Genomic DNA, 26,367 nt, shown 5'->3' with positions numbered 1-26,367 from the left:
AAAACAGCAACAAAGAAAAAAAAACAAGGCAGCAGGCCGTGTCATCTATGCACTCTGTGTAGGAAAGTGCCCCTTTTTGACATGGTCACCCCTACTTTTTGCCTGGTATTGGATGCAATTTTGACGGGAAGCGCATGGGTTTCTGCTGACCAGGTCACCAGTGCCAGATCTCTTTTTCAAAACTGTACAATTGTTCCCACAAATGGCTAGAGCTTTGGCACCCCTGTGATAAGTCCATAGCAGATAGTACCCCAGGGACCTAGAGCATAAGTACCTAAGAGGGTCCCTAAGGGCTGCAGCATGTATTGTGCAACCCTAAGGGACCCTCACCAAAAGCATACAGACTGCCACTGCAGTCGGCATGTCTTGGTGCAGACAAAAGTGAAGACACCACATCGCACATAGCCCTGTGTGCCATGCCTGCAGACACTGCATGCAGTATAGGTAAGCCACCCTACAGCAGGCCTGACAGCCCTGAGGCGGGGTACACTATATACATGTGTGGACATATCTACATGAACAGATATGCCCCTGTGCTGGTCAATTCAATTGCTGCCAGTACAAGTGATCGGGGAAGCCATTTTTAAGTACATTTGCTGGACACTGGTGAGAATGAGTTCCCCAGCTATATGATGGATTCACTGAAACCCAAGATATCAAAACTCTTGTAATAATAAACCCTTACTTATTCCAGTGATGGATTTATTTATTTTAATACCACCTTAAAAAAATTAAACCCTTCATTCCAGCGGACGACTTCAAAATTGTTGTACAATCTCTTGTCCTCCTTTCAAGAATTGATTACGGCAACGCCACTCTTGCTGGCACTCCTAAAATCCACCTTTATTTCTTAAAGAGAATTTCGGCAAGAGCGCCAATTGATGACAGAGGTGAATTTACCTCCAACCAACTTTGCCTTCACCCCGAATGGTGACTTTGTTTAAATTTTAAATTTTATTTTTCAAATTTGTTCACATACATTTTCACACCCAAGATGGCGATCACGTTTCGAACGTAGTATTCCTATCAGCGCGTTCTAGCCAACGATCGACCTAGACTATATTAGTCTTTCCGGTTTCCGGTCACGTGTCCGTCTTTGGAACACGGCGACCGGGAACACACAGAGGAGGGATACCGATCTTTAGGTAAGAACACAACACCCTGTGTACTTGCTTTTTCTGATACATAATCCATTCTTTTGAGGTATGCTCACTCCCGCTTCCGTTCTTGTGTTTTCTGGTTTTAGTTCGTTCACCTACGGAGATTCTTAACTAAGAACCAGCCTTAAAACGTTAACATTCGGATCCCCTCCCGGTACGGTTAAACACCCACACGTGTTTAGGTATGTACACTACGAACTACCAATGGACCGTACTATATATGCAGTTTTTTGATATTTTAGTACTATTCTTTTTTCTCTCAGCTTTTTTTCATATAGCCTTATTTTGCTTTCCTTTTCCGTGCAGTCTCATTTTGGAGCAAACGAGCAACATTGTTTTTATATGCCAACACAGCTGTGTGAAATACAGCTTTATAACCCGGAACCAGGGTTCTCTGAGTATTTAATATATCGACACATCCGTCGATATCTTTACAGGGTAAGCCACAGTTAACAATACTTTACTGCACCCTGCGATCAACACCACTTGCCTACTCTTAGTTTTCTCCCATTTTTTACTCTTTTTGTAACACATAGATACTTCTATCAACTCACATTCATTTTCGCATCAACCTATAGATGCCTGGGTCTTTATACCAGGTAGGCTACAAAGTTGCATGAACTTTTGGTTTTTGGTACATAGACCCACTTTGTTATTGAGCACGATATACTCACTTGTGTGCTTAGTAAAATGGAGCAATTGACACTTTTACACCCTGATCCTTCGCAAACGCGGGTTCTTCGTGAGCATGAGGAAACAGATCATGTGATTTGGGCATTGTATATTAACAGACAACAAATTGCAAAAACAGATAGTAATGGTTTAGCCGTTACCCACGCACTTTACCACCGTCACCAGGATGTGAGTGTGGATGTGCATGGTTCGCTAATCACTAAACGGACACTAGGCACGTAACAATCCATTGTTGGGAAACTCACTTTCACCTCCATGCACGTCTCTATCACTGATAAATGTACCAGATGTGTTACAGTGAAATGTACTATACACATGTCAATTTTATTTTTCATCAGCCCTGAAGAGTCGTGTTGACTCCACTTTAACACGATGAAACACGTGTCGGCTGATTGTGGATCCAATAAAACATCCTTTTGAAAAAGAACACGAACATAGAGATCTGCTGCTTTCTGCTACTTTATTGTCACTATTGTCTTTATGTTTCATACTGTCTTGTGGTTGCGAGAGCTTTGCTGTTTACAGTTTGTGATAATCGGTTGATTGTCTTGGAACGGTTTTAGGGTCTTTCCGTTCGCCCTTAACGCACCACGCATTAGAACTCATCTCCCTACAAAGTGTAACGTATACTCTAGGTAGAGCGCCATCATCTGAAACTCCTCCAAACCCTATCAGCCGCTTTTCAATCTCGGGCATTCTCAGGAAATGCCCCATCGATTTGGAACTCTCTGCCCAAAGCTCTTCGCTGCAATCCCTCATACCCTCTCTTCAAAAAAACCTGAAGGTGCTTCTTCTAAACAAATATTGGGGTGCCTACTTTTACTGAAATTATTTTGTCCTCTCCTTCTTTGGCCTCTCCCTGGCCCACCCCCTCATACTCCCATTTCCAATTTTCACTCTCTCTCTTTACCTCCCATCTCTATCTAATTTTTGTTCACCTGTCCTCTTCTCCTACACTGACCTCTTAGCTATTTTTATCCCCTTCGTTCGTTTGATTTAATGCATTATCCTATCTGATTAAACTGCACTATTCTAATTTATTTTCTTTATGTGTTAACCTATCTTGTAAAGCGCTCTGATACTCTTGGGTCCAGTAGCGCTATATAAAACCTTTGAAATAAATAAATAAATAAATAATACATGCATCCAGAGGACACCTTAGATGTGCCCCCTGAAGACCTACCAACTACTAGTGTACTGACTGACTAGTCTTAGCCAGCCTGCCACCACAGATGAGTTTCTGACCCCTAGGTGTGAGGGCCTTTGCTCTCAGGAAGTCAGGAACAAAGCCTGCTCGAGCAGAGGGTGCTTACACCCCCTTCCACAGGATGACCTGCAAATTAGTATTTCAAGGCAGGAAGCTTTAAAGAGCCCAACCCTCTGGTAAGCAAATCTGGCTTCCCTCACAGGAGAGGATACTGATCCACTAAGTCCAGGGTCCATTTTGCGCCTGGAAAGTTGGGAAAATAAGTAGGCAGAGAGGCGTGTTTACCTTCAGGTTAGTTCCACCCCTAAGGTGGGCTACCTTAAATGAAGATGAAAATCAGAAGTCTACTATGTTCCTGTTGGCAAACTTAGGAACTCTGACACAGGATTATGTCCACTTCCCCCAAGAAGTGGTCATATAGAGGGCGTAGTGACCAGAGGGATATTTAGCTCATTGGCTATTACTCTTCTTTCCCCTAATGTCCCTAAATCTAGTATTAAGGGGAGCCCCTGGCACCAGGTAATCAGATCCTTACAACCAAAAAGAAGTAGGACTGAAGAGCCATGAAAAGCAAGAACTGTAGAAGAAGCAACTGACTTGGAGCCAACCCTGCAGGCCTGTTCGCTGTTACTGGCAATTGCACCAAAGTCTACTCACCCTGCAAGCTGCTGTGCCTCCAAAAGCCTGAGAGGACTGCCAGCACTTCTGCCAAGACTCAGGAGCTTTCGTGGAGCAGCAGAGCTGTTTCCCGGCACCTTTCAGGTACCAAAGAAAAAAGATGTGAGGACCCCAGACTGTGTAAACCTGACACCGCCTAGCACCACTGCACGGGTCGCTCCAAGCCCGAGTTGAAGTGGGTCATTGGTGCCAACGTGGTTTCCAAGGCCTCCAAAGAAAAATCTCACCTTGGGTTTGCCAGAAGGGGACCCCTCAGTGCCGTCTGCAGGCTCTGTGTGCAGCCCCCCATGACCGCGAGTGACTTGGCTGTGAAAAACCTGACGCCTCAAGACACCCTGTACCCGTTGACCCTAACCCAAGTGGAAGTGGACCGAAGGAGTCCCCACATCCCTGGGTATCATGAGGCCTGATCCACCTTGTTGGTTCAAGTCCAAACCTGCAGCCTCTATTCGACAGGACCGATCCTCATTGATCTGCTTGTGCGACCTTGACCTGGTCTCACATTAAGTCCTGAGGATTGGTCCCGTAAGTCGATGTGAAGTAACTGTATGCAGTATTTGTTTTTCCTCCATAAGATAGCATTGCCACCTCTGAAAATTGCACTGTCAACTTTGGAAAACAAAAAATATTTCTATCTCGAAACATACTTACCTGATCGTATTGATTCTGGTTCCTAAAGATGCATGTTTATATAATTGGTATGGATCTGCTTATTGAGTTGTGCGTATCATTCCTTGACTGTGTGTGTATTTGCAAATGGCTACCACTCCTCTCTGAGAAGCCTATGGCTGCTTGAGCACACTACCCCCTAAAAGAGCAATTTGGGATTGCTAGAGCAAGCCTCTGTACATTCATAAGGGAATACCTGGGCTCTTTGTACAGGCTACCTTTTTTTGGTATACTATATAAAGAGCCAGCTTCCTAAACCCAGGACCTGGAACTGCATCTATGTATCCATCAGGTCTGCCCTAACACTGCTTCCATTTAGGAAAGAGTTGAGGACACGCCTCTTTAAAGAACACTACACCACAATGCATTTACCGTCCGCAAACCAGATACTTTTCCTACCACTCGTCTATGTCCTTGGTCCAGCATTCCGCTGCCTTTTGGATTGATTTGCCCTATAGAGGTATCACATACGTACATGATGAGGAGACTTACATCAAATAATAACCTGACAATCTACAAGCTAATGTTCACTTCACACAAAAGTGGATTGTGCTGTGGAGTATACGGCTTGCATCTGCAAAGCCCATCCTTATGAACGCAACAAAATCAAAATCTCTTTGAAGAACATCTTGAAAATCATTGCATTCATGAAAATTAAACTACAAGATACAAAGATCAACTTTACCTGGAATGGAGAGCTCCTTCATCACCCGTCCTATTAAACTTAACTCGTTGAGTGTTAGTTAATCCCCATCTGCCTCTAGACACTAAGCTGTGCCTGTCTAATTGTGTAACAAAGTGCAGGAAGTGAGTGCTCTGAGGGCTCCTTGTGTGGGCCTGAATAAGGCAGATTATATAAATGAATAATATTGTACCTGCTAAGAAAATCACTCAATGCCACAGCAGACTTAAGGAAAGTTCTACTGCCTGAAACGTATAGGGCAATCACATGGAGGGTGAAGGACCCACATTTTCTGTAGGTATTGTTGTCTAGATAATGGTTTTAAGTTGTGTTTGTTTCGTGCTTAAGGCTATGACAGTTTTTTGGTGGTTCATATATTGGTATTTTAAAGAGGCCACAAGCAAAATGTGGACTGAAAAACTGAACTGCTAAGCATTAATATAATGTGAACAGTCCCCAAATGTCAACCAATCCATTCTGAAGGTTTTGAGCCAATCAACTAACAGCAGCTGTGGTTAGGCAGAGGCTGCTTTTGATTCTCCTGGGTTTTCAAATTAGGCTACTTTTTATAGAAGCCATACTACAGCTCAGTTTGCCCAGTTCCCTCCATGGGAAAGGTATCCCTTAATCTGCTCAGCATACACATACCTACAATTTTGCTGTCTTCCCGTTGTAGATACCGTTTCCACATCTCCTTTCCCTTCTCCCCATCCCTGCAAAGACAAAGATATTAAACATATTACAAAGGGGATAGTTCCAAGCTAGACTAGTAAGGTGGACATGTCAAAAAAGGAAATGCTATGTTTAAGTACCGGTAATAGCATTATTCTGAGTCCTTCTCTCGCCATGATGAATCATAAAGTGAGGTCCCTGTGCCTACATTCACAGTTATTCCCAACATATCAGATCTCCTCCCCCCTCTCCGTATCTCCTGTTCCACACAGTTGGATTGACCGAAAGGGCGGGAGGAGGGCCTGATTCCTCACGATGAGAAAATAACTCAGTGTAATGCTGTAAAGTAAAATCAGCATTACCCCTTCGTCCCTCTTGTAGTGAAGAATCACGCAGTGAGATGTACCCAAGCCAAAAACAACTGCACAGAATATGCAAACACAAGTTTAATCCATAGGCAAAAAAACGGTTTACAACACAGAAGCCAGAGCTATGGAACCCAACAAATCCAGAACCTCCGGACCCTGGACAACCTACTAAGGTGAAAAGGTAGAAGGAACCACCAAAGTGGCTGCCCGTTAGATCTCCTGCAATAAAGCACCCTGGATTTCCGCAACGGAAGCACACATGCCCCTAGTAGATCTCTAGGGGAGACGACAGAACAAATTGCTTATACGCTAGCAGAATCACAGATCTGATCCCCCTGCTCAAGGTCTGAGTTGAAAGGTTTACTCTTCCAGGTGGAGCCCCAATTCACCTATAAAGACGTAGGAGACCCAAAACTCCACCTTGTCCAGGTAGATCAAAACTGCCTGGACAAGGCGAGTAAGCATCGTCTCCACATGTAAACAAGTCAGGGGAAGAGATGCCCCCTTGACCAAACAGTTGTCTAGATAAGAGAAGGTGGGAATCCCCTGCAGATGAAGAGCAACCGTCAGGGGAGGCAACACCTTGGTAAATACTTGTGAAGCAAACTTGAATCCAAATGCATGAACCAGGAATTGGAAATGAGTTGACCCCACAGCGAACCTTAGAAGCCTTTGATGATCTTGGTGAACCCTGAAGATCCACTGTCACCATGAAGTCCAGAGGAGACGCCGGAGGAATGAGCTGCTGAAAGGATGGCATCTTGAATGGTATGGACTCCACCCATCTGTTGAAGTGTTTTAGATCCAAACCCCACCTGCAAGGCTTCCGCCACAGCCTCAAAATCCTTCACCAAGGGCTGAGCAGCAAAGGCCCCACACAATGCCCCTCTGAGAACCATATTAGAGGTAGTGAAAGACTCCTTAAGTCCACCATCCACCTTGCGAGTCACATGATCTGAGGGTAAACACATTTTTCAATAAAGCAGGGAATGGGGCTATGTTCAGACTCTTCCTAAGATCTGAAAATCATCTCCTTAATCTAGGGGTGCAATGGCAAAGCCAAAACCACAGGCTTAGTGAATTGTGGAAAAAGATCCTCAGCAGCCCCCTCCACCGGAGGTGGCGCCATGCCCAGATTGCCTCTGGTATGCACCAAAATATCCACCAGTTCCTCCCTGGATATGAACCTTCCATCAGGTACCCAGGGGCGGGTGCTCCATTTGAGTGGAGGAGAGTTGCCCCACAAGCTACAGAGCTTGAAAAAAGGGCAATAAAGTTTATTTATTACTGGGTTTATTTTTAGCAACCCATCCTGAACCAAGTGTCAGCATGGGGTGGGGCCAGCACTGCCGAGTGGCAACAGCAGGGAGCTACGAGCTTTAAAATGTGCATGTCCCTTTAACCGGCTGTCTAGGGACGGCCAGCCAGACATGAGCATTTTAAAGTTCTTTAACCTAGGTTAGAGCAAGTGCAGGCCTCCAGTGCTCTTAGGAGTGATGAAAGAGGCTGCTCTTTCCAATCAATCCTGGCGCTGCTTTCATGCTGTCTAAGCAGAGCCAGGATTGGGTAGTGAAATTTCCGGCATCGGGAGCTTCCTGGTGACACCAGAGGGAGGAGAACGTTGCGCTGCGAAGAAAGGAAGGTATGTTTATTTATTTTTTATTTGTTGTGCCCCACCCACCCAATGTACATGACAACTGCCACTACAGGCAGCACATGTTTCTCTGGCTCTGAGACATCAGATAACTCGGAATCCTGATCCTCATCCAGCAGGTCTGAAATACGCTTAGCCTTACGTTTGTAAATCAAGGCTTTAGCGACTGCAGCATCAATCATGCCTGTACTTCCAAGGCTGTCAGGGACACTGAAGGACCAGCCAAAGCACCACTAGAATTCTTAGCTGGCACATCCTGGTGATATTCCCTCCCCTCCTTCGAATCAAGGGACTGTGACCTTCTCCTCTTGCAGTACATTTCTCCATTGTAACAAAACAGTAACCTACAGCCCAAAACACACATCAGTAAAGAGTACCACAAAGGTCACTAATTTGTAAGATTCTCTCCATAACTTACCACTCTGTAAAAATGCTCAACACTTGTCAAGTCAATCTAATGCAGCCTTTAAATACACTAACAAATAGGAAAATCCCTATACAATAAAAAAGAGAGGCAGAAAAGCTGCCATAAGACTCTTTTCTACCAAAGCAGCATAATGCGGCCCCCGGGGGAAGTGAGGTTGGCAGACCAGTCTTCCCCCGGGGAGTTTGCGCGAGACAGGACAGGGTGGGTTTTTGGTAGCGTAGGAGGTGGGCTAGTGGGTGGGGTGAAGCCAAAGGTTATTTAAGGGGGCAGGGAGGAAGTTCTTCCTGTCCCCAGCACTTCAGGGGCAGGTTAAAGAAAGTTTTGAGAGAGAGTGTTAGGAGAGGACTTAGTTTGGGTGTTTGAGTGTAGTGAGGGTAGAGAGGCTAGCGATTACCTGGTCAGTCGGTCGGGGGGGGGGGTAGGTGGATGCCGCTGGTGTCCCGGTGTGTGTCGAGTGCAGGACGGTGATGCCAGGCAGGAGAGCGTCGCTTATTTTCCCCCGGGAGGTCCATGGCATCTAGAGGCGGGGCCGCGGAGGTGCCGGATGCGTCAGCGGTTCGCGCCGCGCTGTTGGTGCTGGGCCGGGCTGGGAGGGCCGACCTCCTGCAGCCCGGTGTCCTTGATCAGGCGTGGGTCGGGATGACCCGCACGCCGAGGTCCGCGTCTGCGGGAGTTGCCGCGGCGGTGGCAGCGTGCCTGGAGGAGCCACCACCGTCGAAATCAGGTATGTCTGGGCGGGGGAGGGGGAAGAAGTAGGCAGATGTTCGTAAGCGGCGTCTGAGCCTCCCCGCGCGCTCCCCGAGTGTCCTGGTGTCACGGGAGAGGCAGGATACTGCGGCCACAGGGGGCGGGGCAGCTTGGTGAAGGCAGGTGAATTAGAGGGTTTGGCAGGCAGCGCTGCCCGCGTGGGCCTACAGGCTGGGCCTAGGGGGCCCTGGGGAGGCATCTGCAGAGTCAAGTGAGGCCAGTTGGGGGGAGGGGGAGAGTGCGACAGAGGAGCTTCCTGGGGAGGATTTCACCCTGCTGTTGTCGGAAGGGGAGTCGGGGGAGTCTGAGAGAGCAGCCGATTGACTTGTCTTTCAAGAGGAAGGGGATAGTCAAACCCCATGGATCAAAAGGGAAGGGCCCCTTGAAGTCTCACACTATGCAGCCTGTAGGGAAGCCCCTGGTGGGGGGGGGGCCGCAGGGGGAGGGTCGTTTACCCGGCATAGCCAGCCAGGGCTCCTGGTATGATAGGTGGGAGCGCAAGTCCCTAGAGGAGAGGATTCGCGACCAGCATCGCATTGTGGAGGAATCGGAGCAGACATGGCAGCTCATGTGTGCCGCCAGGGAGGTAGGGCTAGCGGGGTGCCCGGGGGCATGGTGCCCCCGGCGCCCGTGCACGAGAGTGGGGTAGGCAGAGGATAGGCCAGAGAGGTCCCGGGGCAAGTGAGTCTGGATTGAGGAAGCATGGACTGCTTTGGCGGCACAGAGACCTGAAAGCGCTGGGCCCTCCTCAGGCGCAGACGGCCTGGGGGGGAGGGTGCAAGCCAGCAGGTGAGGCTGGCAGAGGCAAGGGTGGGCCGGCAGGGCGCAAAACGGCCTCCAAACGCCGGGGCAAAGCAGCAGGGGGGTCCGCGGCGGCCTGCCCTCCATCGGGGGAGCGGGCACCAGCTGTTCTAGAGTGCGAGTTTGTGGCTGGTGTGAAAGGGAAGGGTCCGAAGAGAGTGGCGAGTGAGGTGCGGAGTGCAGTAGTGGAGGTTGTTGATGAGGAGCAGCTGGATTATGATGAGGATGGTGAGGAATTGGTAGAGGGTGAAGTGCATGAGGAAGGTTGCGTGGGGGAGGAGCAAGGCAACGGTTAAGCTTGGTGTTTTGCAGGCGGCGCAGGCCAGCACCGGTCGGGCCATCAAGGCAGGTCAGAAGACGGCGGATGCCAGGATGAAGGACCGGGAGGTTCCCACGACGCTTGCAGGTGAGGGTGCTTGGTGGGATGCGTGGGACGAAGGCCTGGGGGGGGCGAACAAAGGCCTGCCGGTCGGTGGGTGTGGGGGATGGGTCAGTCAGGGACGGGGGGCCCTTGGACTCGCAAAGGATGGTAAGACGCAGGTTGTGGCGGCCAGTGCGCAGACGGACAATGCGGAGGACCAGGGTGGTAAGGAGGATAGTGGGGACAAGCGGAAGAAGTTGCCATATATGGGTCTTGCAATGCCTCTTGGGTCGCACTTGTCAGAGAAAACGAAGGCTAGGATCTGGAAACATGAGTATGTTGAGGTTTTCAAACTTTTGCATAGGGAGATTCAGGCCAAGGAAGGTTCCAAGGAGGATGACAGGATGGTCTGGCAGGTGCAACTGTATTCGGATGCAGCAGGTGCGGCCGGTTTTGGCATCTTTTGGGACGGGAGGTGGTGCGCGGAACTATGGCCGGCTTATTGGTTGCAAAAAACGCAGTTGATGGACAGAATGTAGAACAATGTCATACATTCATCCCAGTACAAGGATCTGCGCCTAAATCCATCGTTTTTTTGCACTCCACACCACCCTGGGTTAGACACTGGCTATATGCAAATCAGCTCTGACCCTGTGCCTCATGGGAACAGTCCAGTCCGAACTACCAAGCCATGTCTTTCCCAGACCGGAATCAAGCATCCAAGGACCGGTTTCTGGCTATCAGCCTTCATCAGCCTGGATAGCTTGACTTCAGTGGTGTGGAGAGCATGCGACATTGGTTGCAGCAGGGCAGGAGCATTGTTTTCTTGGAATTTTTTCCCTTGTTGGTGGCATTGATGGTGTGGGGTCCTCAGTTTCAGAACAGGTCTGTCTTATTTCATGTGGACAACAGGACTGTGGTGGACCTTGTGAACAACCAGAAGGCAAAAGACCTGCGAGTGCTGCGCCTGTTGCGAAGTTTCATGCTGCTTTGTTTGCGATTTAATGTGCTGTTTCGCGCGCAACATGTCCCTGGGGCGCGTAATGACATTGCGGATGCGTTATCTCGTTCGCAGTGGCAGCGTTTCAGGAGACTGGCACCGGGACCGGAGGCCTGCAAGACCAAGGTGCCGGAGGGTATATGGGCCTGGGGGGAGTGAGAGTAGTGGGTTTAGTGGAGAAATCTATAGCAGAATCCACGAAGCGTTCCTACAGGTTGGCGTGGTCTGAATTTGGTGGCTTTTTGGGTTGGAGTAAGGATGCATGGCGTCTGCCCAAGAGTGAGTGTGAGCAAGGGGTAGTTGGTTTTGTGTTGGACTGCGTGAATAGGGGTTTGTCACAGAACACGGTTTCGGACAAACTGGCGGGGATTTCCTTTTACAGCATGTTATACTTGGGTTTTGATCCGGCTAGGGTTGAATTACTGAGCAGGATGTTGAAGGGTTGGTAACGGGTGAGGGCGAAGTGGGGAACGTATGGGGGGAGGTGCCTTGGGAGGCAATTACGTTTGACTTGTTGAGGGATTTGTTGGGTCAGTTGCCGTACTGTTGTTACGATGGCGATGAAGTGTTTTTGTTTCGCTTGTGCATGGTTTGGATGTTTTTTGGAGCTTTTCGGGTGTCCGAGTTGGTAGGGACAAGGGGGGCACCTAGCAGGATGTTTGGGGATGTGCGTGTGGATGGGTCCCGGCTGGGTATTTGGTTGGGGCATTCTAAGACGGACCAGGTGGGACGGGGCAAATGGATTTGGCTGCGGGAGAGTGGTTGCAAGGATGTATGCCCGGTGCGTGAATGAAGGAGATTTTGTGGTACGGTTGGGAGGTCCGAGGGGGAGATATTTTGTCATGCCAATATGAAGCGTTTGACGTCTTTTCAGTTGTTGGCGGTGTTACGGATGGCACTGCGGCGTGTTGGCAGGGATCCAGCTAGGTATGGGATGCACTCGTTCCGGATAGAGGCGGCCACGGCGGCAGCAGGATTGAGTTGGTCGTGGGATGAAATTAGGAGGATTGGTTGCTGGAGGTCTCGCTGCTGCAAACGCTATGTGCGCAAATGATGAGGGAGAGGTGTTGGACAGGTAGGGTTTTTTGCTGCTGACGTGTTGTACTGTTGTAGCTGTGGTATTAATCTCCTTTTTCTTCGCAGGTTGCGTTCGGGGCCTGGGAGCCAAGACGGTTACCTGGATTGTTGGGCACTCCTTTGTTCACTGGGCCTCTAAGTACGCGGACAGGGACTTGGAGCCAATGAGGAGCAATCTGGCTGGCGCCTGCATTGTTTGGACTGAGTTTGTGCCACGACGGATCTGGAGGGGGGCATTGAAGCCGGCAGCCATTGAAAGGGCACGGCGTAAGTTGAACAGGGCTATGAGACTTTTTTTTGGTGACCACGGGATCAAGGTGATTGCTCATGTGGGGCTGCGGCTTGAGGAGCCCCTTCTCTTTTGTGACGCTGGAGTGCACTTTTCGTACATGGGGAATGCATATTATGTAATGGAAATGCGGGATGCTATCAGTTTGTTGTGGAACGAGGCTATCTGGTGCCGACGAGAGTGAGCACGAAAGGTGCACTGGTGGTGGGGCAGGTAACCACCCGCCGGGGGTTCCCTGGGTGGCAGGATTTGGGAGGGGTGGGGAGTCCATGACGGGCATAATCACCCTTCCGGGGAGGGGGTTACAGGTGCAGGATGGGGGGTGTGGCAGACGGGAGTGCGATGGCTGGAGAGGCTGGAGCTGGTTGAAAGAGAAAGGTGGAAGTGAATGATATATGTGAAGAGGTTGTGGTGTGAATTGGGAGTGAGTAATTGGAGTACGAGAGTGGATGATGGTTGGAAGACATGAGGTTGGAGATTGTTAATTGTTTATTGGTGTATGTTAAAATTGGTTGTCATACCCTGTCCTAATAAATGGCCTTTTACGCTAAACTAACAGCGTGGAGTGGTTATTGCGCGACAGAAAGACTGCAGTAAGAATGTTAACTTTGTACTAGCAAAGCCAATCAGTCAACTCCTGAGGAGTCTCTGACTCCGTGGCAACCAAGACGTGCCCCGCCCAACTGGTCGGAAGAAAGCACCACAGACCGAGCAGGTGAGATGAGAGGGGGGAAGAATGTTCGCATCTGCCGCCTCGAAGGCAGACGAGCATCGCTCCCTTCCAGCCCTGACTTACCGCATGTCGGTTCCTGCAGCAGACCTCACGCTTCAACTCTTCAGCCAGGAAGAAGTCAGCGTGCATGCCAAAGCCACGAGACAGGCGAGAAGGAAGCTGTCTTAAATGCTGGAGCACGCGCACCGCGACTGTCCGTGTTCACGGAGCAGAAAAAAGAGGAGAAACTAAGAAGGGGAGAGGGGGGACGGTGGTTATACGTAGGGAATTGTTGTGATTGGAGGCACAGGGGCCGCCCTCATTATGTGATTAATCATGGCGATAGGGACGAAGGGGAAATGCTTTTATGAAACACTGCCTGTGGGGCACATAACAATTGCAAATTAATGCTTTTCTTGACCATACTCCTGAAAGCCAAGCATGGCTTGAGCAGCATCAGGGCAGTATTCTGCTGTGTGCTTGCTACATTTGCAGGGGCACTTCTGTTCTCTTTAGTGTCATCCTCTGCTTAAAGATACTGTTTTCCCTCTGAATTTACAAATGTGCAAGAGGGAGTGACGCTAAACCTGCACAAACTTTACAAAGTGATTTCACCATGGAGGAATGCAGTCTCCTCTTGAGCAACTCCACCGGGTAGGCTAGCCACCGCAATTATTAAGACCAGAAAATCTCATATGGATTTGCAGACATTTCACCATGGGGCAAAAACTAACACACTCTGACTCCACCTGGTAAGCTAGCCACCGCAAATATTAAGACCAGAAAATCTAATAGGGATTTGCAGACATTTCACCATGGGGCACTACACTAACACACTCTTGATGCAGGTGTTTGCCCCGTGGTGATTGCCGTTTTTTCTTAGTTTTTTTTATGGGGGTGTCCCCATGCCCCCACTGCCCTTTCCACTTTGCCCATGGACATCTCGCTACCTCGCCACTTCTAACTGCAGCACGGTTTAGGTGCTGCAGCGTAGGTGGTGAAAACATATATTAATGTCCTTCATGCTCAGGGAGAAAACACCCAGCTCATCAAGAATATTGATTTTATGTTGGGCCATCTCAAATTGTTTGTTTTCGCTGGAATTGCCCTCTTAGTGTTCTCTGGTGATATGTCGGTGAAAATCCCTGCTGTACCTACAAGGAGAACAAGCAAAAGGAACAAATGGATGGATTCAGGCACAGATCTCTGTACTGGGGTGCATTTTTGACACTGTTCAACATTCTGTCCATCAATTGTTCTTTTTGCATTTGTACCTACAAGGAATCCTCAACGGGATATGTCACCTCTGACTAGTACCTGCTTTGATTGGCCTTCTAGTGCCAAGCCCATGGGGACCTTCATGAGCAAACAGCATCATCGGGCTGCTCGGCTACCAGAAAACTGTGGTTGCAGTGAAGGGCCTGTTCTTGGAAGTTTACAGTTAAGGTGCAGATTTGGCATCTACTAGTTTTTGGCATCTTTACAGTCTATCACTAAATGGAACCTTAAAGCTCGGTCAGACACCACCAAGAAACATGCATTTTTTTGTTTGGGTACATCGCTTGATCAACACTAAACGGGAGGTACATCGCTAGATCGACACTAAACGGGATTACCTCAGGACCATTTCAACTGTACAGAAAGGATATGGACTTAAATACTTGTTGATGTGGATATTAGTCCTCTGAAACAAATATGAATGCATATATGAATCCTCTGACCTCATGACTGCTGAATACAATAATTAGCATTGAGAAAGCCCTGGCTAAATATCGCCACAAAGGGCGAAACACGTGTCGGGTGTTTCATTTCTCCCAAAAAGTGATTTTGTCTGCACAAATGTAATGACAAAGTACCTGATGCCAATAAAAAACTTTTTTCCACTCAAAATCGTTAATGATCATTGTTTTGTGTCTCAAAATTGGAATTATCCTTTTGATTGAACCGGACTATGAGTGAAAGAGAAACATATGCTCATACCCCCTCCTTCTCTTAACAATTTGAAGCTGGAAAGGTCCAGAACCTTGAGCACAGTTTCTCTATTACAATAGGAATTAATATCCAGATCCAGGTCCTCTAGACCTTCCTTCTTTGCTTTAAACCATGCATTTTTTTGTTTCTTAACTAAGCCTATCTAGAAAACCACCTCAAGTTCAACAGATTCAGACTTTATTCCTACCGTTGGTCCAAGATCCAAGTGCAAAAAAAACACAAGAACCAACCGACAAAAACATATATGTAAGGGAGTCTAAGACCACTGTCAAGGCTTTTCTCTCGCTTTAACACAGTTTAGGAGACCCACATTTTTTGTTTTATATTGTGGCTAGATCCTTTATTTCCCCTCCCCACAACAGGACGTGTACAAAGAGACCAACTATCCTCTTTAGATAGAATGACGCTATGCTCAATCCAGAGGTAGTTGAATATATAAGAAAGTCTTACGGAAGATGGTCCAGGTCATCAGGCTGGGTTCTGGGGCGAGATGTCACTCTGTTCAATTCATTGTGGAGTCCATCAAGAAGGAAGCGCAAGAATTCCTGAGCATCCTGCTGGCTATAGCGGCAAAGTAGGCAGAGAGACAAGGAGGAGAGGAAAATGGAAGGAAGAGGTAGAAGTTAGAGGGGGAAGCAAGAGAGAGACAGAGAGAAAGAGAAGATAAAGGATGAAGGATTGATGATGGGCAGAAGGGGAGAAAGATTGAGAGGGAGATGAAGACAAAGAGATAGATGGAAGAAAAAGCAAGATAGAAAGGTTGAGGAGAGCAAAAAAGAGAGAGAAAGGTGAAAACGAGAGAAAAGAAGAATAAGAGAAAGGCAGAGAAAGAGGAAGCAAGAGACAGAGAGAGAAGAATGTGACAAAATGCGAGAGAGGTACGCATTAAAAGTGAGAAGGATAGAAAGTGAGAGACATGGAGAGCGAGAGAGACACACAGAGAAAGTGAAAGAGAGGGAGCAAGATGGGGCAGAGAGGAGAGAGATTGAACGGGAGACGAAGAATGGAAAGAGTGAAAGCAACAAATAAAGTAAGAGAGACAACCAGAGAAAGTGAAGGGGGAGAAAAAGAGAGACGAGAGAGAAAACGAAAGCAAAAAGAGAGTGAGATAAGTGAAAGAGATGGGATAAAAAGTCAGAGGGTGAGGGAGAGATGTAGCGGAAGTGATAGAGTGGGGGCATGCCACAAAGAAAATGCAAGGAGAGGAGAGGGTGAATTAGAGAGGAGGGAAAGAAAAAGGGAGCGCAATGAGAGAGAATCAAAGGGAAGGAGAGAAATGGGGAGAAGGATAGAGGAATAGAGTGTGCGAGGTAGAGAGACCAATAGACAGTGAGGAATAGAGTGAGGAAAGGGGATAGAGAGAGGAGTGAAAGATACGGGGAGAAAGAGCAACAGGAGAGAGAGGCGGGGCAAGAAAGAAAGAAAAAATAGGGGAGAGGTCATTAGAAACAAGAGTGCATGACAATTACAAATCCATCTGTTGCCTTTGTTATTTTTCTTTTTTTAACACACTTGCGGGGGCGTTATCTTTACTTACTTATAACCCACGAAACGGGGGGCATATCTCTGGATCTGGGTCTTGAATTCAGAGGGGCTCACTACGTCATTCGTGGGCGCTGTCCACATCGTCCTTATCAGCTTCGCAAACTCTAAGATAAAATAAAATAATGCACATAAAGTGTTGCGAGTCAAGGACTGAACAGAGGTATGTAACAGAGAAAGAAGCAGGAGGGTTTAGAGAGATAAATACAGAAAAAAAGATTTTGGGCCCATCAACTAACCGCTGATGCACATGCATATTTCATCACGATTGCAGCTGCTGCAGATTTATTTATAACCTGTAGGCCTCTTGGCAGTCACTGGTTCCAGTTTTAGAAGTGGAAGGGGTAGGACCAGTGTACTGGGTCGTCCTAGCAGTCAAGCAGCATTACCTGCTACCCTGTTCACTGACTGCATTCTTAGATTCCCGGATAGGGAATTTACCTCTACATTCCCATTGATCATCTACATAGGATGTGACATCCCTGGATGTCTCATCATCCATTTGCACAGGAAGTGATATCACTGGGTATCTCAACATCCATTTACACAGGAAGTGGCACCAATGGATTTCCCATCCACCATCTGCACAGAAAGTGGCATCACTGGTTAACAGCCAAAAACATTTTTAAAAGTAGAAGCCACGCAAGAAGACTTCATTTCCCATTGCCCATCTGCACAGAAAGTTATATTACTGGATTTCCCATCATCCATCTGCGCATGAAGTGATATCACTGGTTAACTGCCAAAACGATCTTTAAAAGAAGAAGTCAAGAAAGGGGACTTCATTCTCGTTGTCCATCTGCAGAAGTAGTGACATCACAGGATTTCCAACTATCCATTTGCACAGGAATTGACATAATTGGATTACCCATCAACCATCTGCACAGACAGGGACATCACAGGCTTTCCGATAAATTCATCTTAAAAAAGGAAGCCAAGAAGGAGGACTTCAGTTCCATTGCCCATCTGCACAGGAAGTGACATTACTGGATTTCCCATCATCTATCTGCACAGGAAGTGACATCACTGGTTTCCCACCTAAGCCATCCTTAAAAGAAAAGGCCTACCCCCTTGGACTTACCTTTTGACTAGTCCTCTGAACAGTCTAGGACCTTGCGGACCTGGCTCCTGCGTCTGAAGGTTCCCGCCTCATCCCCAGCTACTCTCTCATCCTTGGATGTATTTTACTTTTCTCTCTCTTCTGTGTATTTTTGTTTCTTTTTCTCCCCTCTGTGCCTCTTAGCTCTTTCTCCTTTCTGTGCATTTTACGCCCCCCTCCCCACCCATCACACCTGGTTCATTTTCACCCTTTTGGCTTCTGTGCTCATTTTCACCTTTTTGTGCCTCTTTCATGCCCGGACTGGCCATAGCGGGCACCGGGCAATCCCCCGGTGCGTCGCACGGGTGGGGGCCGGTTTTGGGCCCCTGGGGGCCGTTTTTGTTACAGGGCCGGTTTTGCAAAATCGGCCCTGTACCAAAATAGGCTGAAAACTGGCCCCGTCAAAGAGCTCGGCGGCCCCTCCAAACACCCCCGGATGGGGGGGGCAAGCACTTTGCCGGGGCCGGTAGTGGTTCCCAGTCCGGCCCTGGCCTCTTTGCATGTCTTACACCCTTTTTGTAAAACTTTTGCTCATTTTGGTCCATGCTCCTTGCCTCTCAGCCTGCTAACACCCATTGTGCCTTCTCCTCACACTCCATTTTTACACCTGCGATCTCCTATGTCCACTCCCTCTTTCGCTCGCTGCTTACCTGTTTCTATTCCCGCACCACTGCTCCTTCCCGTGCTCCAGTAAAGGCCCCCCACCACCTTGGCTCTTCTCCTACCCAGGGCCTACATAATGGCGGACACAGCACATACGTGCACAGCGGGCATGCCGGCAACACACGAAAGGACGCAAAAGGCAAGTCAATCTGCGCCTGTCAGCGCCAGGACCAGTACCACAAACCCCGGTCCCTCCACCCGTGATGCTACTCTGCAGCATATATCACCGATTGCTCAACCTGGGACGCCCATCCCTACGCTGCTGCCACACTTCACTGCACAATACAGAAGGAGCCTGCACCCATTATCGCTTCATGTGCAGCATCCGACCCACCAGGACCCCACCTTCAACACAAACTACACACAGCACACCTCCCGCTTCAACCAGAAAACATGAGCCAAGACAAACTTTCATGCATGCTTTTCAACACCAGATCTCTCAGCAAGCACGCCATGTACATTTGGGACATGCTGATCAGCGACGCCCTGGATCTCATGTTCCTCACGGAAATATGACTGACCTCCGAGTTGGCGTCCAACATCGCCACTGCCATACTGGCTGGATACAAGATTGTATGGCAAGACAGCCAACACAAGCCAGGAGGAAACACTCTAATATACAAAGAATTCATCAACTGCACCACGACCACAGAGAACACAAGCCCCTGCAAGGAGCACCTGCATTTAAAACTTCAGATCTCAGCAGCATACAACCTAACTGGAACCCTTATCTACCAACAACCATTACCTTGAGCTACCTTCACCAACATCATCATTGACTTCATTGTTCCCCTCACCACCGACTCCAAAAATAACATCTTCCAGGGGACTCCAACTTACACCTGGAAGACAAGACTGACACCAACTTCACCGCTCTCCTCGATAGTCTAGAAAACCTCAAACGGACAAAACACATCACCGGAGCCATGCACGCCGCCGGACACACCCATGGCCCTGTATTTATGACCTTCTACAGCATTAAAATCCCTGCAATCTCGCCTCTCACCTGGTTGAATAACATCATTATCCAATTCCAAATCAACATTCCTCAACAAGCAAAACTCACGACCTCAAGTCTGGCAAAGCAAAGCTGGAACAGCATCGTGGAAACAAAATGGCCCAACACCCTGGCTTGAATCAACCCATCCTCACAGACGACAACTTTACAGTGGAATCAAGCAGCTTGATGAATGGATATCAAAATGCACTGACTCCCTGGCATCTAGTTAACACAGCACACAGAAAAAGACCAGAGAGCAGGCCAGCTGTTATACTAAAGAACTCCACACAACAAAACAACACTGAAAGGCAGATGGAGAGAAGAGGAAAACAAAACACCATGAAAACTACAAGGAAAATTACAAAGCAGCACTAGGAGGCTACCACCAATTGACGAGAGAAACTAAGAGGTAGGCCCTAACAGAGAGCATAGACAACAGCTCTAATTACTACGAAGATCTCTTTACGATAATCAAAGAATTCAACTCACCGCCATCCGCCATGAACAACATCACCCACTTGCAAGAACTATGTGACAACCTCTAGGAATTCTTCAGTAACAAAATCAAAACCATCAACAACAACTTCGACTATCAACCACACCCCTTCAGCCTCACCTCCAGCCTACCCACAAACAACTACAAAAAGCCTTGACTACCTGGAAAATGATCATCATGGATGAAACAGCCAACATAATGAGGACCATCCACTCCGAAGCACCGACGGACCCCCTACTCCCACAAAATTTACAATATAGGCACTTCCTCCATAAGCGAAGTACTCACCTGCATCCTGAAATTCTCCTGCACCACTGCAACGCTCGTGGATGACTGGACACACACAATGATCACTGCGCTGCTAAGAAAAACCACAGCAGACCCTCTAAACTAGCTAACTATCGCCTGATCTTCCTGCTCCCATACCAAGCCATGGTCATGGAGAAAGCCATCAAAAAACAACTTGCACACCACCTCAAAACACACCAACTTCTCGACGTCATGCAATTGTGAAAATTGCATAAAAACGCCAAACCCTTAACTGGATCTGCTCCTTCTTCATAGGAAGAACACAAAAACTCAGCCTGCCATCTTATGCATCGGATCCCAAGAAGCTCGTCTGTGGAATCCCCCAAAGATCTTCCCTCAGCATGACATTATTCAACATCTGCATGACCCTGCTGTTAGACTTCACCAGATCACAAAGCATTAGCAGTTGCTCCTACGCAGACGGCGCTCAACTAATACTCTCCATGTCAGACAAGACTCCCACAAAAAAATACAACTTCACCGCCTGCGTAACTGTGGTAACAAATAGGATTAAATCCAAGCACCTCAAACTAAACAACAACAAAATCGAAGTGATAATCTTCAGAAAGAAAACCTGAGCTTGGGACTCTACCTGGTGGCCAGCAGACCTTGCGCCTACACCCACACCGAACACCCACGCCAGGAGTTTAGGAATTACCCTGAACTTGATGTGACAGCCCATAGTAAACACAGTGACCTCCTCATACTTTCACATCCTGAAAATGCGTCTAAAAATCTTCGAGTTGCTACCATTGAACACTAGAAAAAACAACCACACAGGCCCTAATTACCAGTAGAATTGATAACGGCAAAGCACGCTATGCAGGAATCACCAAGAAGCTACAGAACAGGCTACAAACCATCCAAAGCATTTTGGCAAGCCTCGTCCTGAACCTATCTCGCTGCACCCACTTCACCCTACACCTCAGGAAACTTCACTGGCTCCCCATACACAAATGCACCCAGTTCAAACTCCTCACACACACTACTAAAGCACTTCACAACACCCACCTGAACAGCTGTGTACACTTCTACTGACTTCCTAGGCACCGCTGTTCAGTCACTCTCGCACAGGTACCTGCATCCAGGAAATTAAAGCCGAAGGCTGCGCTTTCCCCTACATCTCTCCCAAAGCATGGAATGACCTCCCACTTCACATGAGAGTTTCCTCTTCACTTATCGAGTCCCGCAAGATGCTGAAGACCTGGCTCTTTGAGTAATCCCACCAACAGGACAGCAGAAAACCCACCTGCAAAGAGCCTGGATAACCTCATGGGTGATTAGAGTCCTATACAAAACACTATAACATTAAGGTGTTCTTGAACAAGGTACAGAATCAATGAGCTCAAGCAGTGCCCATGATTCGACAAATTAAAAAAAGAACAATGGTTCAATTAGGATAATAGAAACACCTAAGAATTCTGCACTATCTTCACTGAGATGGAAGAAGAGCCGCGTCTTCTTGGTTAAGCAAAATATCTCAGCTATGGATCTTCAGCTGGAGGGCCACAGGTCGAATTCAGACAAGTAAAATAGTACTACTGAATTCTATTTATTCCTGCAGAAAAATTGGCGCAAGCCAGCAGGACCTTAAAAAGACTTAAAAAATGCAAGGCCTAAAAAGATTTCAGAAATGCAAGGACAAATGAAAGGGGTTACTGATGTAGGAATGGTCAGTGGTGCAAACACTAAGATCAGGTTCCCCTGTTAAGTAGGCATCCGCTCAGCTAGGTGGGAACTCTCGACTTGAACTTCAAAGTTTTCAGGAAAAGTGTAAAATAATGCTTAGCAACAGACCCCAAACCATTGGCCCCTAAAAACTAAAATTTTAAAATCTGAAATGCAGATATATAATCCTAATTTTCTGCACAAAGATTTGGCTGCATGATTCATAAAATGTTTCTGCAAATGAGGTGTGCTCTGCAATCCAAGAAAAAACTGATTGGGATATGTCCATATACTGTGATCATGAAACTTGACAAAGTCTGTGATTGAGGTTAGAAGTTATGACATCCACCTTCCTTTAACTACATTAAACGTGCTCTTAAAAAATTATATATGTATAGTAATTTTTTGGGTGGTAAAATGACATTACTTAAGTAAATCTTCAAAAATATATGTAAAGTGAAATATATATACACATTTTAATACCATTCTATTAAATGTAAATAGTATTGCTATATGAAATAAAGTAACAGCAGGAAGCGTGAAGTTACGGATTCTGTTAAATCAAACAACCTGCCAAGCAGCATAGCTGTCTTTAGTCAATTATTGTGCTCTGCGTTGAATGTATGAATGCATGCTGCAGCTTGAAACAAGGCCATGGTAACTCGGAGGCCCAGGGTCTGCCACGGATTAATGAAAGCCACAATGGCTAAGTCTGCGCAGGGAATCGCCAGCTTGTGCTGTAATATATGTCCCTACAGAGGCTGCAATTCATACTGTAGTCCCACTGCACACCACACAAGCACAAACACAAAACACACTGCTGAGGGAAGATAAGGACCTGGATTATGGGGGTTGGGTGGTTTTTACCTGGAGATGTCTAACAAACTCAACTCCTGTGGGTACAGGTGAATGGGTCTGTGCATCTTACTTTAATCAAACATGCCACAAAATATCAGTGTCTTCACTGCCTGATGAGGGGACGGGGACCCGGTTTACTCCTGAAGGGGTAATTTAATCAGAAGCAGGAGGGAGAAGCAGAGATTCATTTGGCTTCCATTAGGTACAATCAAAATCAGAGGGGAATGAATCACATGTCCTGTTTTAGCCAGTCCAGAATGTTTGGTGCACCACTGAAGAAGCAATATCAAAACACACGGGGCACCTCCAGCAGACTCGGGGAGGTGGAGTTGGTAGAGAGGAAACAGGGTGAGTCACTATGTTAAACTGAGAGGACAGCAGAAAATTCCACAGTGTGAGGACTTAGTCCTCCATCCCGTATAAAGACTCCACCCTCTTGTACCTCTTGCATAGACCAATCTTGATGAAAATGACGGAAGTCTTCATGGTGGGTTTGCTACCAAAAGATCAGGTGGGTGGGAAAATAGAGGGTGAATCTGGAAGAATTGGAGGGTAGATTGATAGTAGATTTTGGGAGGGACAGACCTGGTTGATCTTGCCACAGGCATGGAACTAATTCTGAGATGCTCACCTTCCATGAGGTTTGTAGAACTACGGCTGGAGTGGTTCAGGTCCCGGCGGTACACGTTCTGGAGGCAGTAATCCCGAAGTTCCTTTGAGTTACTTAAACACTGCAGAATTGAGTTCATAAAACACTGCAAAATAAGGGCAGAGTCATCACTGATTATAACATGGGGAAAGAGAAAGCTCTAACACAGAACGCTGAAATAGACACAACGTAAAAGGCTAATATGTTTACTTTAGCTCTTGAAGTTCATTTTAGTTTGCCCCTGTGGTCCACACCATACACCACCATGAGGCCGACTCTTCTCCTAGGCCTCAGACCCAGCCCGCCCAAGTTTCCCATGTCCATGTGTTATGAGCTGCTCCAGTCCATGTTTTTTCTTTGAAATCTTCCACTCTTGTTTATGCCTTAAAAAAGACACAAGACTACAGGTCCCATATCTAAAAAAAACGTGTCTGTAGCAGATCATCATGCATGGACCATGGACCTGGGAAACTTGGCAGCTATGCATCCCTACCCTGCATGCAGCCTCAAAGCTGAAATTCACTTAAAGAAAAGACCAGATCAATGTGCCGCCCCGCCCGACGCCTGCAGACTGCCACTGGAAGGTAAGAGACTATTGCTAAAGTGCAACTAGGTACAAACAGTCCCATTTTAAACATCAGTTGGTTTTCAGTGCATAAAAAGCATGGGAACTGTGATCCTGACTAAAATGGATGTGGTGGTAGAGACGTGGCTAAAAATCACAACATATTATTTTATCAATATACCTGCCTTTCACTTACAGAAAACTCATGAATACAGTTTTAGTTATATATCCAGCAGACATTTTGCCCCATTGTCAAAGTTCTATCTTTTTCTGTTGTATAAAATGTTAAATACATATATTCTGATTTATTTGTGTGTATTGCAAGTGTTTACAGGAACTGGGTCTGCTCATAAGAGACGCCACACATATGTTTTAAAGTTGCTAGGGGTTCAAAAATAACACCTCAAGTGCCAGGAGGGGCGGGTGAGAGGATTCTTTTGTTGTGGGTTTGTTCTATGTATTGCTTTTTGTGAGGTAACAAAAAAAAATTGCTTCCATCAATATATGCTATAATGGTATTGATTGTCCCAGCTCCTGGGGCTATGTGTATTATTGTTGCAAGCTTATTCTGATTTAAAATCAAGGAGGCCAAGCCCAAAAAAAAGTTAGATCCTTGAATTAATCAGGTCAATTCCTGACTTAAATTCCGCAAGCTTCTTTTCAATTTGCCACAATACCCCACATTAGCGTATAATCATGTTCTTGCATGCTACGTTGGCTTGAGGATAGCAGGTAACTTCCCAGGGTGACAGATAACCACCCGATTATGGGTCATTACCTCTGCAGAAATTACTTCAATTTACTTGCCTGCCTGTCACATATAGATAGAAACAACTACACTCTCCCTACATAGATTGCTTTGGAGTCACCATTCAACATCTAAAACTGTAGGGGGACCTCCCACAATTGTCGCCATCCAATACCTCCGCAACAAGAATATCCAGTATCACCTCACTGCAGTGACCTATCTGCCACAACCCAACCAAACAGGCAAAGGCCCCACTCATGGTAAACACCAGACATACCCAACGTTCACCTTTATTTTGACAAAGCAGGCTGTGCAAATTCATATTAACCTCACAATAGTCTCATTGAATGTGAATGTTAGGAGAAAGAAAATACTGGCATACCTCCAAACACTACATCCAGATAGAAACCTCATTCATGAAACCCACTTGTCGGAAGTGGAAAGCCAGAAGTTGGTAAGAGACTTGGTAGCCAAAGAATATCATGCCAGAAAGTACAGTACAAGAAAGGCTGACCATCCATATCATGCCGTAAGAGTGGAGTTGCCTTACTTATAAAATGCGGTCTACCCATCAAAACTCATAAAACATACAAGGCGCAAAAGGATACTAAATTTTTGTTATGATTATGATACAGCACTAAATGTTACTTGTATTTTCAATTTATCAGCCTTCGAATAACAAAAGAGACCCTTTCCGAGACATAACCAGAACACAACCTCAGTCTCCAAACTCGAAAATACTTCTAGGAGGAGATTAGAACAGTACCTCAACACAATATGTGATCAACCAGCTCAAATCCTGGAGCAATTTGCAATGTTCTATGAAAAGCTGTATACCCCGGAAGCATACCCCACTTAGGCAGCTCTTCAAAAATACCTGGATTATTTTGTAGGAACATCCGAGCCCCTTGAATTGGAACAACTGTCTAATAATAGGAGATCAGACAGGCGATCTCCTCCTTACCATCCGGAAAAGCCTCCGGCGAAGACGCAATACCAATAGAGATCTATAAATTATGCCTGGACAAACTGATTCCCCTTTTCCAACAAGTTATTAATTTTATCCGGGACCACGGGCAAGCCCCCTGCTCTTGGAACAGGGTAAATCTTGTGTTCTTTTTGAAAAAAGGGACACCACCTGATAATTGTGGCTCTTACCGCCCTATTTCATTGGTCAACGCTGACGCCAAAATATTTGCCAAGGTGCTGGCCACTCGGTTGGCCCCGTATATACCAAAAATTGTCAACCCGCATCAACACGGCTTTGTAATGGGTAGAGATACCACGGCACACATCAATATGGCAATAACTGCCTTTGACATTGCAGATAAGGAATCCACCCCACTCTGTATGATTTTGCTTGACGCAGAAAAAGCCTTTGACCGAGTGGGGTGGGGGTACCTTTGGCAGGTGATGACTAATCTTGGCTTCAGTGGTAAATTTCTGAAATGGACTCAATCCCTTTATGATAATCCCACAGCTAAAATCAGTTACGCCGGTATCACATCAACTCCATTCTCTATAGCGCGGGGCACCCGACAAGGATGCCCCCTCTCACCGTTATTGTTTGCCCTGTCAATG

General features: G+C 46.9%; 1 protein-coding gene across 2 annotated transcripts in view; it reads right to left on the bottom strand.

Annotated features, from left to right (window-relative positions):
• The window catches only part of USP2 (ubiquitin specific peptidase 2), a 257,507-nt gene that overhangs the window by 64,632 nt on the left and 166,508 nt on the right, over nucleotides 1-26,367 (bottom strand). For both annotated transcript variants that reach the window (XM_078682174.1, XM_078682175.1), the window contains 4 exons: nucleotides 23,456-23,579; nucleotides 16,727-16,838; nucleotides 15,640-15,750; nucleotides 5,738-5,802 (listed from right to left, as the gene is read on the bottom strand). In XM_078682174.1, coding sequence (XP_078538300.1) covers nucleotides 5,738-5,802; nucleotides 15,640-15,750; nucleotides 16,727-16,838; nucleotides 23,456-23,579 — 412 coding nt within the window. The remainder of the gene's footprint in view (nucleotides 1-5,737; nucleotides 5,803-15,639; nucleotides 15,751-16,726; nucleotides 16,839-23,455; nucleotides 23,580-26,367) is intronic.

Source organism: Lissotriton helveticus, chromosome 3_1 (genome assembly GCF_964261635.1).
Source record: "Lissotriton helveticus chromosome 3_1, aLisHel1.1, whole genome shotgun sequence".
NCBI lineage: Eukaryota > Metazoa > Chordata > Amphibia > Caudata > Salamandridae > Lissotriton > Lissotriton helveticus.
The sequence above is the reverse complement of the archived record's forward strand: the minus strand, read 5'-3'. Positions and strand labels throughout refer to the sequence as shown.